This window comes from Aphelocoma coerulescens, chromosome 19 (assembly GCF_041296385.1).
Source record: "Aphelocoma coerulescens isolate FSJ_1873_10779 chromosome 19, UR_Acoe_1.0, whole genome shotgun sequence".
Lineage (NCBI taxonomy): Eukaryota > Metazoa > Chordata > Aves > Passeriformes > Corvidae > Aphelocoma > Aphelocoma coerulescens.
The window spans coordinates 10,335,168-10,347,291 of record NC_091032.1 but is presented as its reverse complement, the minus strand read 5'-3'; the positions used below and the strand labels follow the sequence as shown (position 1 = coordinate 10,347,291).

Below are 12,124 nucleotides of genomic sequence, written 5' to 3'. Positions count from 1 at the left end.
GTAATTGGAGTGGCCCTGAGACCCTCTGAAAAAGTTGGGATGTGGATGTTTGATGATTCTTAAGACTCCTGAGATAAATATATTTTTCCACATACAAATATAGATATAATTTGAATCTCTAAGGTTGTTACAAAGTTGTGGGGCTCTTCAGGAGGAAGTTGAGTTAAATCCAAGCTCCCTCATCCTGGGCACTAAATGTGGCTGGAGTGTGAGGCACTGCCAGAGGCAGGTGTGGTGTCCCCGCTGTGGCCCGAGGGTGTTTGCAGGACCATGAGAAGGGTCAGTCTGGCTCTTGGACAGGACTGTGGGGGCTGTTGGTATGCCTGGACACTCAGATGTTTGTGCTGTGGGCCTCAAACGTGACCCAGCCATGTTTGTCTTGTCTTACAGGTTCAAGACTGGTCAGATCAATGGGGATTTGCTGATCTACCACGTGCTGCTGACCCTGAAGCCATACTATGCAAAGCCATATGAAATCGTGGTGGACCTCACACACGCTGGCCCCAGTAATCGCTTTAAAACAGACTTTCTTTCTAAATGGTTTGTAGTTTTTCCAGGCTTTGCTTATGAAAATGTCGCAGCAGTTTTTATTTATAACTGTAACTCTTGGGTCAGAGAATACACCAAATACCATGAAAGGCTCTTGACAGGTTTGAAAGGGAGCAAAAGGCTTGTTTTCATAGACTCTCCAGGGAAGCTGGCAGAGCACATCGAACACGACCAGCAGAAGCTCCCAGCAGCTACCTTGGCTTTGGAGGAGGACTTGAAAGTGTTTCACAATGCTCTCAAACTGGCTCATAAAGACACCAAAGTTTCTATTAAAGTAAGTGCTTTTAATGCTGTTCCTAGTGATCTGTTACATTTGTATAAGGATTGGAATATGATTTTACTGTCCCTTAATTCTCCTCCCCTGTCTTGAGGAGAAATCACAACTTTCTAGTATACCCCTTTAGGAAGTACAAAATTTGATCTGTTTATCTTTTCTAAAAGTAGAAGTGTCAGGCTGTTCTCTCTTTATGTGATTACCAGGAGGTGCTGCAGCAGTTTTTTCTTGTCTCCCCAAGGTTGGCTCGACAGCGGTGCAGGTGACATCAGCAGAGCGCACGCGGGTGCTGGGCCAGACCGTGTTCCTAAATGACATCTACTACGCCTCTGAGATCGAGGAGATCTGCCTGGTGGATGAGAACCAGTTCACCCTGACCATTGCCAACCAGGGCACCCCACTGACCTTCATGCACCAGGAGTGTGAAGCCATCGTCAGGTCCATCATCCACATCCGCACGCGCTGGGAGCTGTCCCAGCCCGACTCCATCCCCCAGCACACCAAGATCCGCCCCAAGGACGTGCCCGGGACGCTGCTCAACATCGCCCTGCTCAACCTGGGCAGCTCCGACCCCAGCCTGCGGTACAGAGCCCTGGCATTACTGCCCCTCTGCTCACAAACAGGGAGCCTTCCCAGGGCTGCTCTCCTCTTAGAAATTCTCTCTTGAATTTTTCTTTTGCCATAGCTCCATAAAATGCAATTTTTAATAAATAAATATTGAGTTTCTATAAGTGAAGAAGGGCACACACTGTCAGAGGAAGTGAAGGCATGAAGGAAGCGTAATTTCCCTTTATAAGGGAAATACTTCTGCTTTGCACTCTGTGTTTATTGGGTACATTTGACTTCCATGGTGTTGAGCTTCTTGTTTAAGAACGTGGGAGCTGTACCCCTTAAATTTGTGTCAGAGCAGGCTCCCCCAGGCTGGGTTCTGGCCAGGGGCACCCCTGGGCCCTGGGCAGGCTCTCTCCCAGCAGCTCAGCTACACCTGGAGGGATTTAGAATTTCTTGGAACTCCAAGCTCTTCTGAGAAGTCCAGTAAAAAGCCCTTCAAACATACTCTGTAACCTTGGCAGAAATTGTTCAGAGCAAGTGGAGGAATAATTTCTTCTATTTCTCCAAAGAAATTTTTTTTTCTCCTAATTGTAACCAGTCCAGGCAAAAAGTTCAGGATTTAGATATAATTTCTACTACAGCAGCATTGATTTGCTGTTTGAAATGTCAATACTGTGGTGTATAACGTGTATATGTTCAAAAGTACAAGAAAGCTCTTACAAATCACATTGTTTGCTTTGTTACAGGTCTGCTGCCTATAATCTCCTATGTGCCTTAACCTGTACCTTTAATTTAAAGATTGAGGGCCAGTTACTGGAAACTTCAGGTCTGTGTATTCCTGCCAACAACACACTATTTATTGTATCTATCAGTAAGACTCTTGCAGCAAATGAGCCACACCTCACCTTGGAGTTCTTGGAGGAGTGTATTTCAGGATTTAGCAAATCCAGTAAGTAACTCTAGTGCTTGTTAGTGCCAGCCATGAGTTTGAAAAGATTCTAATCTCTAAAAAGATTTTAGAGCTAGCTTAGTCAACTGAGCTTCCTCACTGGCTCTGCTGCCCTCTCCTTTTGCCATGCCTTTTTGAAGCTTCTCTGATCACCCAGTGTTCTTTGCCCAGCTCTGACAGTAATTATTTTGGGCACTAAAACTGAAAGGAAAAGTGCTGAGGAAGAGTTATTTATGAAGAGAGGCCAGTGCTGGCTGTGTGTGACGAGGTGGCTGTTGTTGCAGGCATTGAGCTGAAGCACCTGTGCCTGGAGTACATGACCCCCTGGCTGTCCAACCTGGTGCGCTTCTGCAAGCACAACGACGACGCCAAGCGCCAGCGCGTCACTGCCATCCTGGACAAGCTCATCACCATGACCATCAACGAGAAACAGATGTATCCTTCCATTCAGGCCAAGATCTGGGGGAGTCTGGGACAGGTACAGTTCTGCATTTGTAAACAAACACACGTTTTCTTGCACTTCAAATCAGGTTTCTTCTTACTGAGGTCAGCATTTTATAAATAGTTATACTTTAATGTGGGAAGTAAAATACAAATAGTGCTAACTAAATTACAGTTTCTAGTTCTGAAGGATTGGGAGTAAAAACGTAATGGAATTCAACAAGTCACTAAAAGTGATGCTTCAGTTTGTGGTAGTTGTGCATCTTCAGCTGAAGAAATTAATGATTGCTGTGTAAAGGGTGGTTTACTGTGGAAAAGTAAAGTTAATCTGACTGGTAAGAAAGGAATTTTTTCTCTGTCAGATAACAGATCTCCTGGATGTAGTGCTGGACAGTTTCATCAAAACCAGTGCCACGGGGGGCTTGGGCTCCATCAAAGCTGAGGTGATGGCAGACACAGCTGTAGCATTGGCTTCTGGCAATGTCAAACTGGTGTCAAGCAAAGTGAGTGCCCTCTTTGCCTTCATTTCCTTTCATAGAATAATTTCAGCTTGTTTGCTAATGTGACACTGAGATGCTTTCTGGTAACTCAGGACGGGCAATTAATGCAAAACCCTCGATAAAATAGGTTCCAAGCAGAAGAATAATTTCAGTGTTAAACGGTGATGGGTTTTACTGAAATTCTGAGTTGTGCTCCCCGTTTGAGTAGAACAAAATGGTTGCTCTCTTTTCAGGTGATTGGGAGGATGTGTAAAATCATTGACAAGACCTGTCTGTCCCCCACGCCCACGCTGGAGCAGCACCTGATGTGGGATGACATTGCCATTCTGGCACGGTACATGCTCATGCTCTCCTTCAACAACTCCCTGGACGTGGCAGCACATCTCCCCTACCTCTTCCACGTGGTGACTCTGCTGGTGGCCACGGGGCCCCTTTCCCTCAGAGCTTCCACTCATGGGCTCGTCATCAACATCATTCACTCTCTTTGCACTTGTTCACAGCTTCACTTCAGTGGTGAGCTTTTTTGGATTTTCAATGAAGCTGATTGCTCCTTAATTTGTTTAACAAATATTTGAGTTGTCTTTCTCTGCAAACTATTAAGAGAGTTTGAAAATAGTGGGTTGTAGTTCAGCATGAATACAAATCAGAATGAGGATATGATCAACAAGAAATGAGTATGGAATTAAAAAATGTCTCAGAGCAGGTGCATAATGTAAATTGTTTGTATAATGGGTTTTAGAAAAAGAGAAGAAAGTACCGTGATTTTCTGGCAAAGCAAAGGAGAAAATACATCTGTGCTAAAACTGGCTCATGTGCATCTTGTGAAGGGTTGCATAACATGATAACAAAAATACCAATTACATAAGGGAATTGTGAAGTTACAGTGTTAAAACAGGTCTTTTATCTACTGTTGTATTTTAGCAGTCCTAAAATAATTGATATTAGCAATTTGGCACTTCTTACCCCAGAAGCACAATGTAAAACCAGGCTGTATTTTGTGCAGAAAAAAAATTCAACTTTTATGTGATCTTGCCTTTTTTTAAGTATCTGAAATCTCATTTTATGTCTGTACCTATCATCAGGGAGAGTGGGTGCACACACACACAGAGAGGTGTCTGTGTGTCTGTGCTCTGATGCACAGGGGTGCTGAGCCTCCTGCTCATGCAGTGGGTTTGAAGTGCACTGAAATCAACTGAAAGGTCAGAACTGTGAAGATATTCAGTGCCAGAGCAGGGCCATAATTTTCTTCTGCTTCAAGTGGCTTTCTTCATGTGAGTGCCAGAGCCAAAGGCAGAGTCTGCTGCAGTTTGAACTTCCAGTTCTGTCGGTATTTCAGAGCAGGAACACTCTGGATTTCCATTTTCTGAATCACTGACAGAGCCACATCTTTAAACAAGTTCCTCTGTAGCAGACTCTAGAATCCATTTCTTGTGCCTGGTTCCAGCAGTCAGGGCAGGAGAGCAGAGCTGCTGTGCCTGACTCGGGGCAGTAGCAAAGGGAGCAGTGTTGGAATGGGCACAGGGACCTCTTGGCTGTTGGTGTCCCTGTGGGAGGAGACTCAGAGGGGGGAAATGTGGATTTGAATTTTCCTGGTGTAAATCTCATATGTACAACTTTATTCAACAGAGGAGACCAAGCAAGTTTTAAGGCTGAGCTTGACTGAGTTCTCTCTGCCCAAATTTTATTTGCTGTTTGGGATCAGCAAAGTGAAGTCGGCCGCGGTGATCGCGTTCCGCTCCAGCTACCGCGACAGGTCCTTCTCACCCGGCTCCTACGAGCGCGAGACCTTCGCCCTGACCTCGCTGGAGACGGTCACCGAGGCACTGCTGGAGATCATGGAGGTGTGTGGGGACAGGGGAGTGACCCCTGAGGGACAGGGGCACTGCTGGCCCTCTCTGCAGACAGCGGTGCTGGGGCTGTGCCTCCTCCCTGCTGAAGTTAACAGCTGATTTCTGAGAGCCAAACTTCTGCACATTCCCAGTTGTGCAGATACATCTTCTCCATGTTACATCCATTCAAACAATCTATTTTTCTCTTTAGGCTTGTATGAGGGATATTCCAACATGCAAGTGGCTGGACCAGTGGACTGAACTAGCTCAAAAGTAAGTCATCTATCTCAAACCCTGAGCCCTCCCTGCCTGTGCAGTACACCCAGAGTTCTCACCTTTTTTTATATATATATTTTCGGTTTTGTTGTTGTATATATGTTGTTTAATGCAGTGTACTCTGTTTCTTCACAGGTTTGCATTCCAGTACAACCCCTCCCTGCAGCCAAGAGCACTGGTTGTCTTTGGCTGTATAAGTAAACGAGTGTCTCATGGACAAATAAAACAAATAATCCGAATTCTCAGCAAGGTATATGGGTCTGTCTGTTTTCCTTTGTGACTCATAAAGTAGCTATTTTTAGCTTTATCTTCCCATCAAATATAGAACTTGGCATAATTTTAGGATAAATGTTTTTTCAAGCATATTCTTGTATAGAACTGATTGGAAATACACTTTCTATAGGCCAGGCTTTTGAATTTAAATTGACTTAGTGACAATAAGTTCCATCACTGCTGTGACTTCTAGAGTATCAATAGGTCTCAATATTGAGTTTAACATTCCTGACACAGGTGGATCCAGCAGTCAGTATTTAAATAAAGGAGAAATTTTCTCTTAAGGCATTTACCAGCACGCACATGATTCACAGCTTCCTTTTTCTCAAAGGAAGTGAATAACCTCATGTGTTGTGAGTAAGTATAGTAAAGAGCTGATTTATATCAGAAAACTTTGAAGCAGGTGCCTGGCTTGACAGTGATGTTCAGTCATTCCAAAGTAGGTTGTGTTCCATAGCAAGTGAGCAATGTACTAAACGTGTCCTTTAAGCATTTTATTAGAGTTTTATAGACACAAACTTTAACAGTGTCTAAATGATAAAGAGCTTTTCTCCAGCTCTTATGCCCCCCCTGCAGCCTGACTGTTTGGGTACACATTGTGCAGCCATGCATTTATTTCTGCTGTCTAAATCTTCATTCGGAAAAATTCTCGAGAGTTGGTTTAGAATGAGCTCAGACTTTTTAAATAATTGAGAAAAACTGTTATTGTGCAGAGCTTTGATCTTCTTTTTACAAAGCAAAATGTAATTATGGTTGTATTTTTAATTACTCTCTTTTTTCAAAAAGGGACTTGAGAGCTGTTTAAAAGGCCCTGATAATTATAATAGCCAAGTTCTAATAGAAGCCACAGTTATAGCCCTCACCAAGCTGCAGCCTCTTCTTAACAAGGTAAATAACTGGCTTTTTAGAATAAACAGAGAATGTAAATTATGATTATGGGTATAATCTCAGAAATACAAGTAAGTGTTGGGGTTTCTGAAGTTCACACTTCACTGTGACTCAAGCATGGAAGTAGCACATATGGGAAGTGTGGCAGATTGTGGGACCAGTGCAAAGGCTTGAGAAGTGCTGGGGAACGTTCTGTTCTGCTTCCCGGAGCGGGGCCCTGGCAGTTGGGCAGAGGCTGTGCCCAGGCTGTGCCTGTTCCTTCCACAAGGCTCCAGTCCTGCCTCCAGCTGTCTGTGCTGGTGCCGGGGCTGGGGGAATGGCCACGTGTGGCATGCTGCTGGTTCAGCCAGCCAGGGTCACTGCCAGGTCTGAGAGCACACCGAGGGCACAGCAGGAACAAAGAGCCTCGTGCTGCTCCTGCTGGTGATTAAAACTTGTTCTCAAAAAAACTCTGCTCTGGAGACCCAGGATGTGTTGAACGCCAGTTCCTCTTGTATGTAGTTCTGATTTTGACGAGGAAGTGCCTGGCCAGGTCTGTGTGCAGAGCTCCAGTCCATGTTCAGACTGAGAACAACAGACCCATTTCTGGTCAGGCTGGCACAGGGCAATGTGGGTCTGACATTCTGTGAGCAAGGAAGGGATGCAGGAGAGGAAGAATGACTTGGGAGGTGCAAACAAGGCTTGAAATTAATTTCCTTTCTACTGTTCACCTGTGAAGTGCATTAACAGGTCCATATGAGCACCTGTTTCCTTGGAGTGGTTGTGGCTGAGGACAGAACCTGCTACGAGCGGGACAAACCCTCCCCTCTGTCCTGGTTGTCTTTCACCCGCAGGAACTGACTCCCAAGTGAAATGGTGGCTCTTTCTCTCCCCCCAGGACTCCCCTATGCACAAGGCTCTGTTCTGGGTGGCCATGGCTGTGCTGCAGCTGGATGAGGTGAATCTGTACTCAGCAGGAACAGCCCTGCTGGAGCAGAACCTGCACACCCTGGACAGCCTGCGCGTGTTCAACGACAAGGTGAGCCCACAGCCTTCACTCATGGCAGCAGTTAGAGCTGATAGAAAAGGGGAAAAAGCCCAACTTTGTCCTTGTGAACACTCGTTAAGCAACTAAACCTGAAGATTACATTAGAAATTTTTTCACTTGGGTGGTATCCACAGGCAAAGATGTGGAGAGAAGCTGTCATTACTCTGTTCAAAACTGGAGCAGAAATGTCCAGGTGTGATCTGTGAGAAAGTGTTTGATATTTTCCTGTAACCTCTTAAAAGAACTGTTCTGTCACTTAAACAAAAATCTCAACAAACTTGAGATATACTGAGTAACTTTCAGTGAGGTGCTCTTGTATTTTATCTTTGTGGGTCAGAGCCCAGAAGAAGTGTTCATGGAGATCAGGAGACCGCTCGAATGGCACTGCAAGCAGATGGATCATTTTGTTGGGCTAAATTTCAACTCCAACTTTAACTTTGCACTAGTGGGACATCTCCTGAAAGGTAGGACTTCATACTGTTCTTTGAGATGAGCACTTGTACTTGAATAAAAACAGGTCAAGGGATAAAGGGGCCAAACTGGGTGGTGGATTTTAAGTAATTTGGATTACAGAGTAGATACAGATTTAAACAGTCTTGGATTAAAGGACTTTGCCAGGTTTCCTTTATAGTCTTCTGTGAAGGTCTTTAGTGCTGCTGCTGCTGAAAGTTACGAACTGTCACAGGGTGCAGAGCTTCATTTGCTGCACTCTTTTACTTCTTCCTCCAAGAATGTGTCTCTTTGCCTGTGCTCAGGCTCACCAATTTTTTTAGCATACTGATTTGTGAGATAACAGATATAATGTATTCACAGACATTTGAAATGATGCAGCTTTGAGGGGAGGGACAGAAAGCATTAGTCTTAAATGTGCCATTTCTGGTAGCACTGTGCTCTCTTACCCTTGAGATGGAATGTCTGAGGATGTGCTGGAAAATATTTATAAATGCTTTCAAAATATTAGTGCTTCATAAATACGGATTGAAAAGTTAAATACAATCTTTTGTTCTCAGGGTACAGGCATCCTTCCCCTACCACTGTAGCAAGAACAGTGAGGATTTTGCACACACTCCTTGCTCTGGTTAACAAACACAGGAACTGTGACAAGTTCGAGGTGAATACCCAGAGCGTGGCTTACCTGGCAGGTAATGAACCAAACCTGCTCTCCAGTCTGGGCTGACTGAAAAGGAGCGGATTATTGTGGAATTCCTTCAGGTTCAGGTTGTTAGAATTGTACCAGCACAAAGAAAACTTGTAACTGGTGGACAGGAGTGTGGGCAGGGTGGGCACATCAGGAAGGCTTTTTGGGGACTGAGGGCTCTGCCAGCACAGCACCTCCTCTGCAGCTTTGGAACTTCTTCAGGAAGGCTGGAGGTTTCTTGGTGTAAATACTCCAGTGTGTGCCTGAGAGCTTCAGGTTTCTAGTGATCTGGACATAGAAATTGTGACCATGTGAGGGCAAATGTGTAAATCTTGTCATTGTAACTGGATGGGGAGCATAATTCTTTTTAAACAACCTGCTTTTAATCTGTACATTTCCTAAGGTGTAACTGCAGCTCAGTGGTGTTGATGTAAATGAACACTGATGTATGCAAAAAATGCAAATGGATGGAATATTGTTTATATTGTTCTCTGCATTCCTGCTGTGGAAAGCTTCCTCTCCCTTTGTTTGGCTCTGCAGCCCTGCTGACGGTGTCCGAGGAGGTGCGGAGCCGCTGCAGCCTCAAGCACAGGAAGAGTCTCTTGCTGACAGATGTCTCAATGGAAAATGTTCCTATGGATACATACCCCATCCATCACAGTGACACTAGCTATAGGTTGGTTGTCTCACTTTTAGATGAGTTACCCACATTGCAAAGCCTGTTTTCTTTAGTAAATGATCTGTGGTGTGCTGGGAACTGAACCCCACTGATGGCACTGAGTCCATGGGCTGTGATGAGCAGTTTGCTCCTTACACTGGGATCAGGAGTCACAGAGAAATTTGGATGTAGAATTTGTACTGATCTAATTTTCAGAGCTTAACTGCTCTGGAGGCTGTTAAACCTTTTGCTAAATCTTTCTACAAGACCTGATTTAATCTCATTTATATTTTAGAAGAACATTTTGTTTGTCCTTTTAAGAGCTCCAGGGCATGTACTTGTCTGTGTCACTGGGAAACCTTGACACCTTGTTACAGCCTGTGTGCAGCCAGAGAGATCCGCCAGGAAATCAACTGGAAGTGCCATGGAGAGCCTGTGTCCTCAACAGGAAGCACTTCACTCAGGATCTCTCTTTTTAGCATTGAGATTGGAGTAGCTGATTACTAAATATGTTTCATCTTGCCCCATAGGCTGATTTGCTTGTGTTCTTTTCATTGCTTTATTTTTTTATCTCTTCAGCATCACATTCACATCAGATTGTTTGTTTCCACTAGCTCAGACATCTTTGCAAGCAAAGTAATTACTATTTCTCAATATGCATTTTGGGGAGATTAACCTGGTAGGAAAGATGGGTTTAAGAAAGGATAGTTTGGCTGTTTGGAAAACCTCTGCCTAAATAGCACAGTTTTAAGATTTTCTTAATTGAATTTCTCTGCACTTGCAGGACACTAAAGGAAAACCAGCCCTGGTCATCCCCCAAGGGGTCAGACAGACACCTGGCTGCCAGTTACCCAACAGTGGGACAGATCAGCCCTCGCACCCGGAAATCCATGAGCTTGGACATGGGGCAGCCTTCACAAGCCAACACTAAAAAGCTTCTAGGTTATTAACATAACTAATTTATTGGTCTGTCTACAGAATACCCTGGGAAGCGTTACTGGAGAAAAGTTGTTTTAGTTATGGCTTTAAGGGCTTATTCCTCATTCAGAGGAATAAGTGCAGTTTCTGCAAAATGCAAATTTCAGGGCACTGGACAGTTAAAGAGGACTCAGTTCTTTTGGTTATGAGGGGGGAGCGAGAGCAATGCTCAAAATGTGCATGTTGAAGTGGACAAAAAAAGATATTCCAGATGCTGAAGATTACTAGTGCCAGTTTTGTGCTCCCAGCCCTTTCCAGCAAACCCAGGAAGTGGATATTTAGCTGCTCCATTGAGTGTTGTGGTTGGGGCTGGAGGAGATGGTCCCAGAACACGGCAGATGTGTGTAAACAATCTGATTTTTACTCATGGCTTCTCAGTGCATCATGTTTACAACAAACTCGTGTATCAGAGGAACAAGCTGAGTTGCTTTCCAGAACTTGTGGAAGCCCTTTGGCATTACAAAGGTGGAAGAAGAGGGGCATTTCCTTCATTCCAGCCCTTTCCTGCTTCCTTTTCAGTAACCACGTCCTGGCATGTGTATTCCGTGTGTGGGGGCCAGGAGTCCATGGCATGCCCCCCTGACTAATTGCATGCTCCCTCCTGTGTATTGTGAAGCACTTTGGAAGCTGTGATGGAGAGCGGCATGGTGTGATCGTATTTTCTGTCCCATCCCTGAAAATGGTGAAAAGGTCCCCAAATTCCTGTCAACACATGGTAGATAGGGGAGTAGCTTGGCCAGAAAATCAGAAAAAGTTAGAATATGGATTTAGGTTTAATGTTTTAATTGCCTGATAAATTGTTTTTAGGTACAAGGAAAAGTTTTGACCATTTGATATCGGACACAAAGGCTCCTAAAAGGCAAGACATGGAATCTGGAATCACAACGCCTCCCAAAATGAGGAGAGTAGCCGAAAATGATTATGAAATGGGTGAGACACAGGACTAACATTTTAAGAATAATACTAATTATAAACGCTTTGTATATCTATACAAAGGACTATTTCTAAATTCAGTGTTCATTTACCAAGGTTACTCCATGGTAAGGGAGAAGCACCTTTCTCAGCAATGGCTTTTGCAGGGTGCAGCCTTCATATCTCTGGCAGCTGCACTGGAGCTGCTCAGTTTACAGGTGCAGAATCAGGGGCAGCTCTAAAGGACTGCATACAGGAGTGCAATGAAATAAATAGCATTTGGCTTTCTATAAGTTAATAAGCCCCAGCTGCAAATTCCTGCAGGAGATGGAATGTGAGCTGATGCCTGGAATGCCTCTCTTCATCTTCTCCCCCATCTGCTTCCTGTGCCCCCACCCCCAATTGCAATGCAAGACCAGGGTTCTTCTCTTGTATCTGCCTGACCCCAAATTTGGTACTTACACCCCTGGGCCTGTATTTCACTGGAGAGGAAATTGGGGTTTTTGTTTGCCATCCGATAACACATCCCATGTAGTGGTCCAGTGCTGCTGCATTACAGCGCAGTCGTTGCTTTGACCTTTGTGACGAGGCTGGTGAACGCCGAGGTTTGCACATGACTGACTCTGTTGTGCAGAACCTGATTCTGTCTTGCTTTGGGTTTATTTTGCTCTGGATGAGTTGCTCTTTTTTATCTGGCAGAAACCCAGAGAATATCACCACAGCAACACCCACACCTCCGGAAAGTTTCCGTTTCCGAGTCAAATGTCCTCCTGGATGAAGAAGTTCTGACTGACCCAAAAATTCAAGCACTGCTGCTTACAGTTCTTGTAAGCTTTCTTCTGTGTGTTGTTTGCTATCTTCTGATGTCCTTTTATCTCCC

At 44.5% G+C, this 12,124-nt stretch overlaps 1 protein-coding gene across 3 annotated transcripts in view; it reads left to right on the top strand.

Annotated features, from left to right (window-relative positions):
• NF1 (neurofibromin 1) overlaps positions 1-12,124 on the top strand; it is a 75,447-nt gene that overhangs the window by 53,341 nt on the left and 9,982 nt on the right. For all 3 annotated transcript variants that reach the window (XM_069033551.1, XM_069033550.1, XM_069033549.1), the window contains 17 exons: positions 391-823; positions 1,065-1,405; positions 2,122-2,324; positions 2,609-2,802; positions 3,128-3,268; positions 3,499-3,778; positions 4,892-5,106; positions 5,306-5,367; positions 5,506-5,620; positions 6,430-6,531; positions 7,409-7,549; positions 7,896-8,022; positions 8,569-8,700; positions 9,237-9,372; positions 10,139-10,296; positions 11,140-11,262; positions 11,944-12,071. In XM_069033551.1, coding sequence (XP_068889652.1) covers positions 391-823; positions 1,065-1,405; positions 2,122-2,324; positions 2,609-2,802; positions 3,128-3,268; positions 3,499-3,778; positions 4,892-5,106; positions 5,306-5,367; positions 5,506-5,620; positions 6,430-6,531; positions 7,409-7,549; positions 7,896-8,022; positions 8,569-8,700; positions 9,237-9,372; positions 10,139-10,296; positions 11,140-11,262; positions 11,944-12,071 — 3,031 coding nt within the window. The remainder of the gene's footprint in view (positions 1-390; positions 824-1,064; positions 1,406-2,121; positions 2,325-2,608; positions 2,803-3,127; positions 3,269-3,498; positions 3,779-4,891; positions 5,107-5,305; positions 5,368-5,505; positions 5,621-6,429; positions 6,532-7,408; positions 7,550-7,895; positions 8,023-8,568; positions 8,701-9,236; positions 9,373-10,138; positions 10,297-11,139; positions 11,263-11,943; positions 12,072-12,124) is intronic.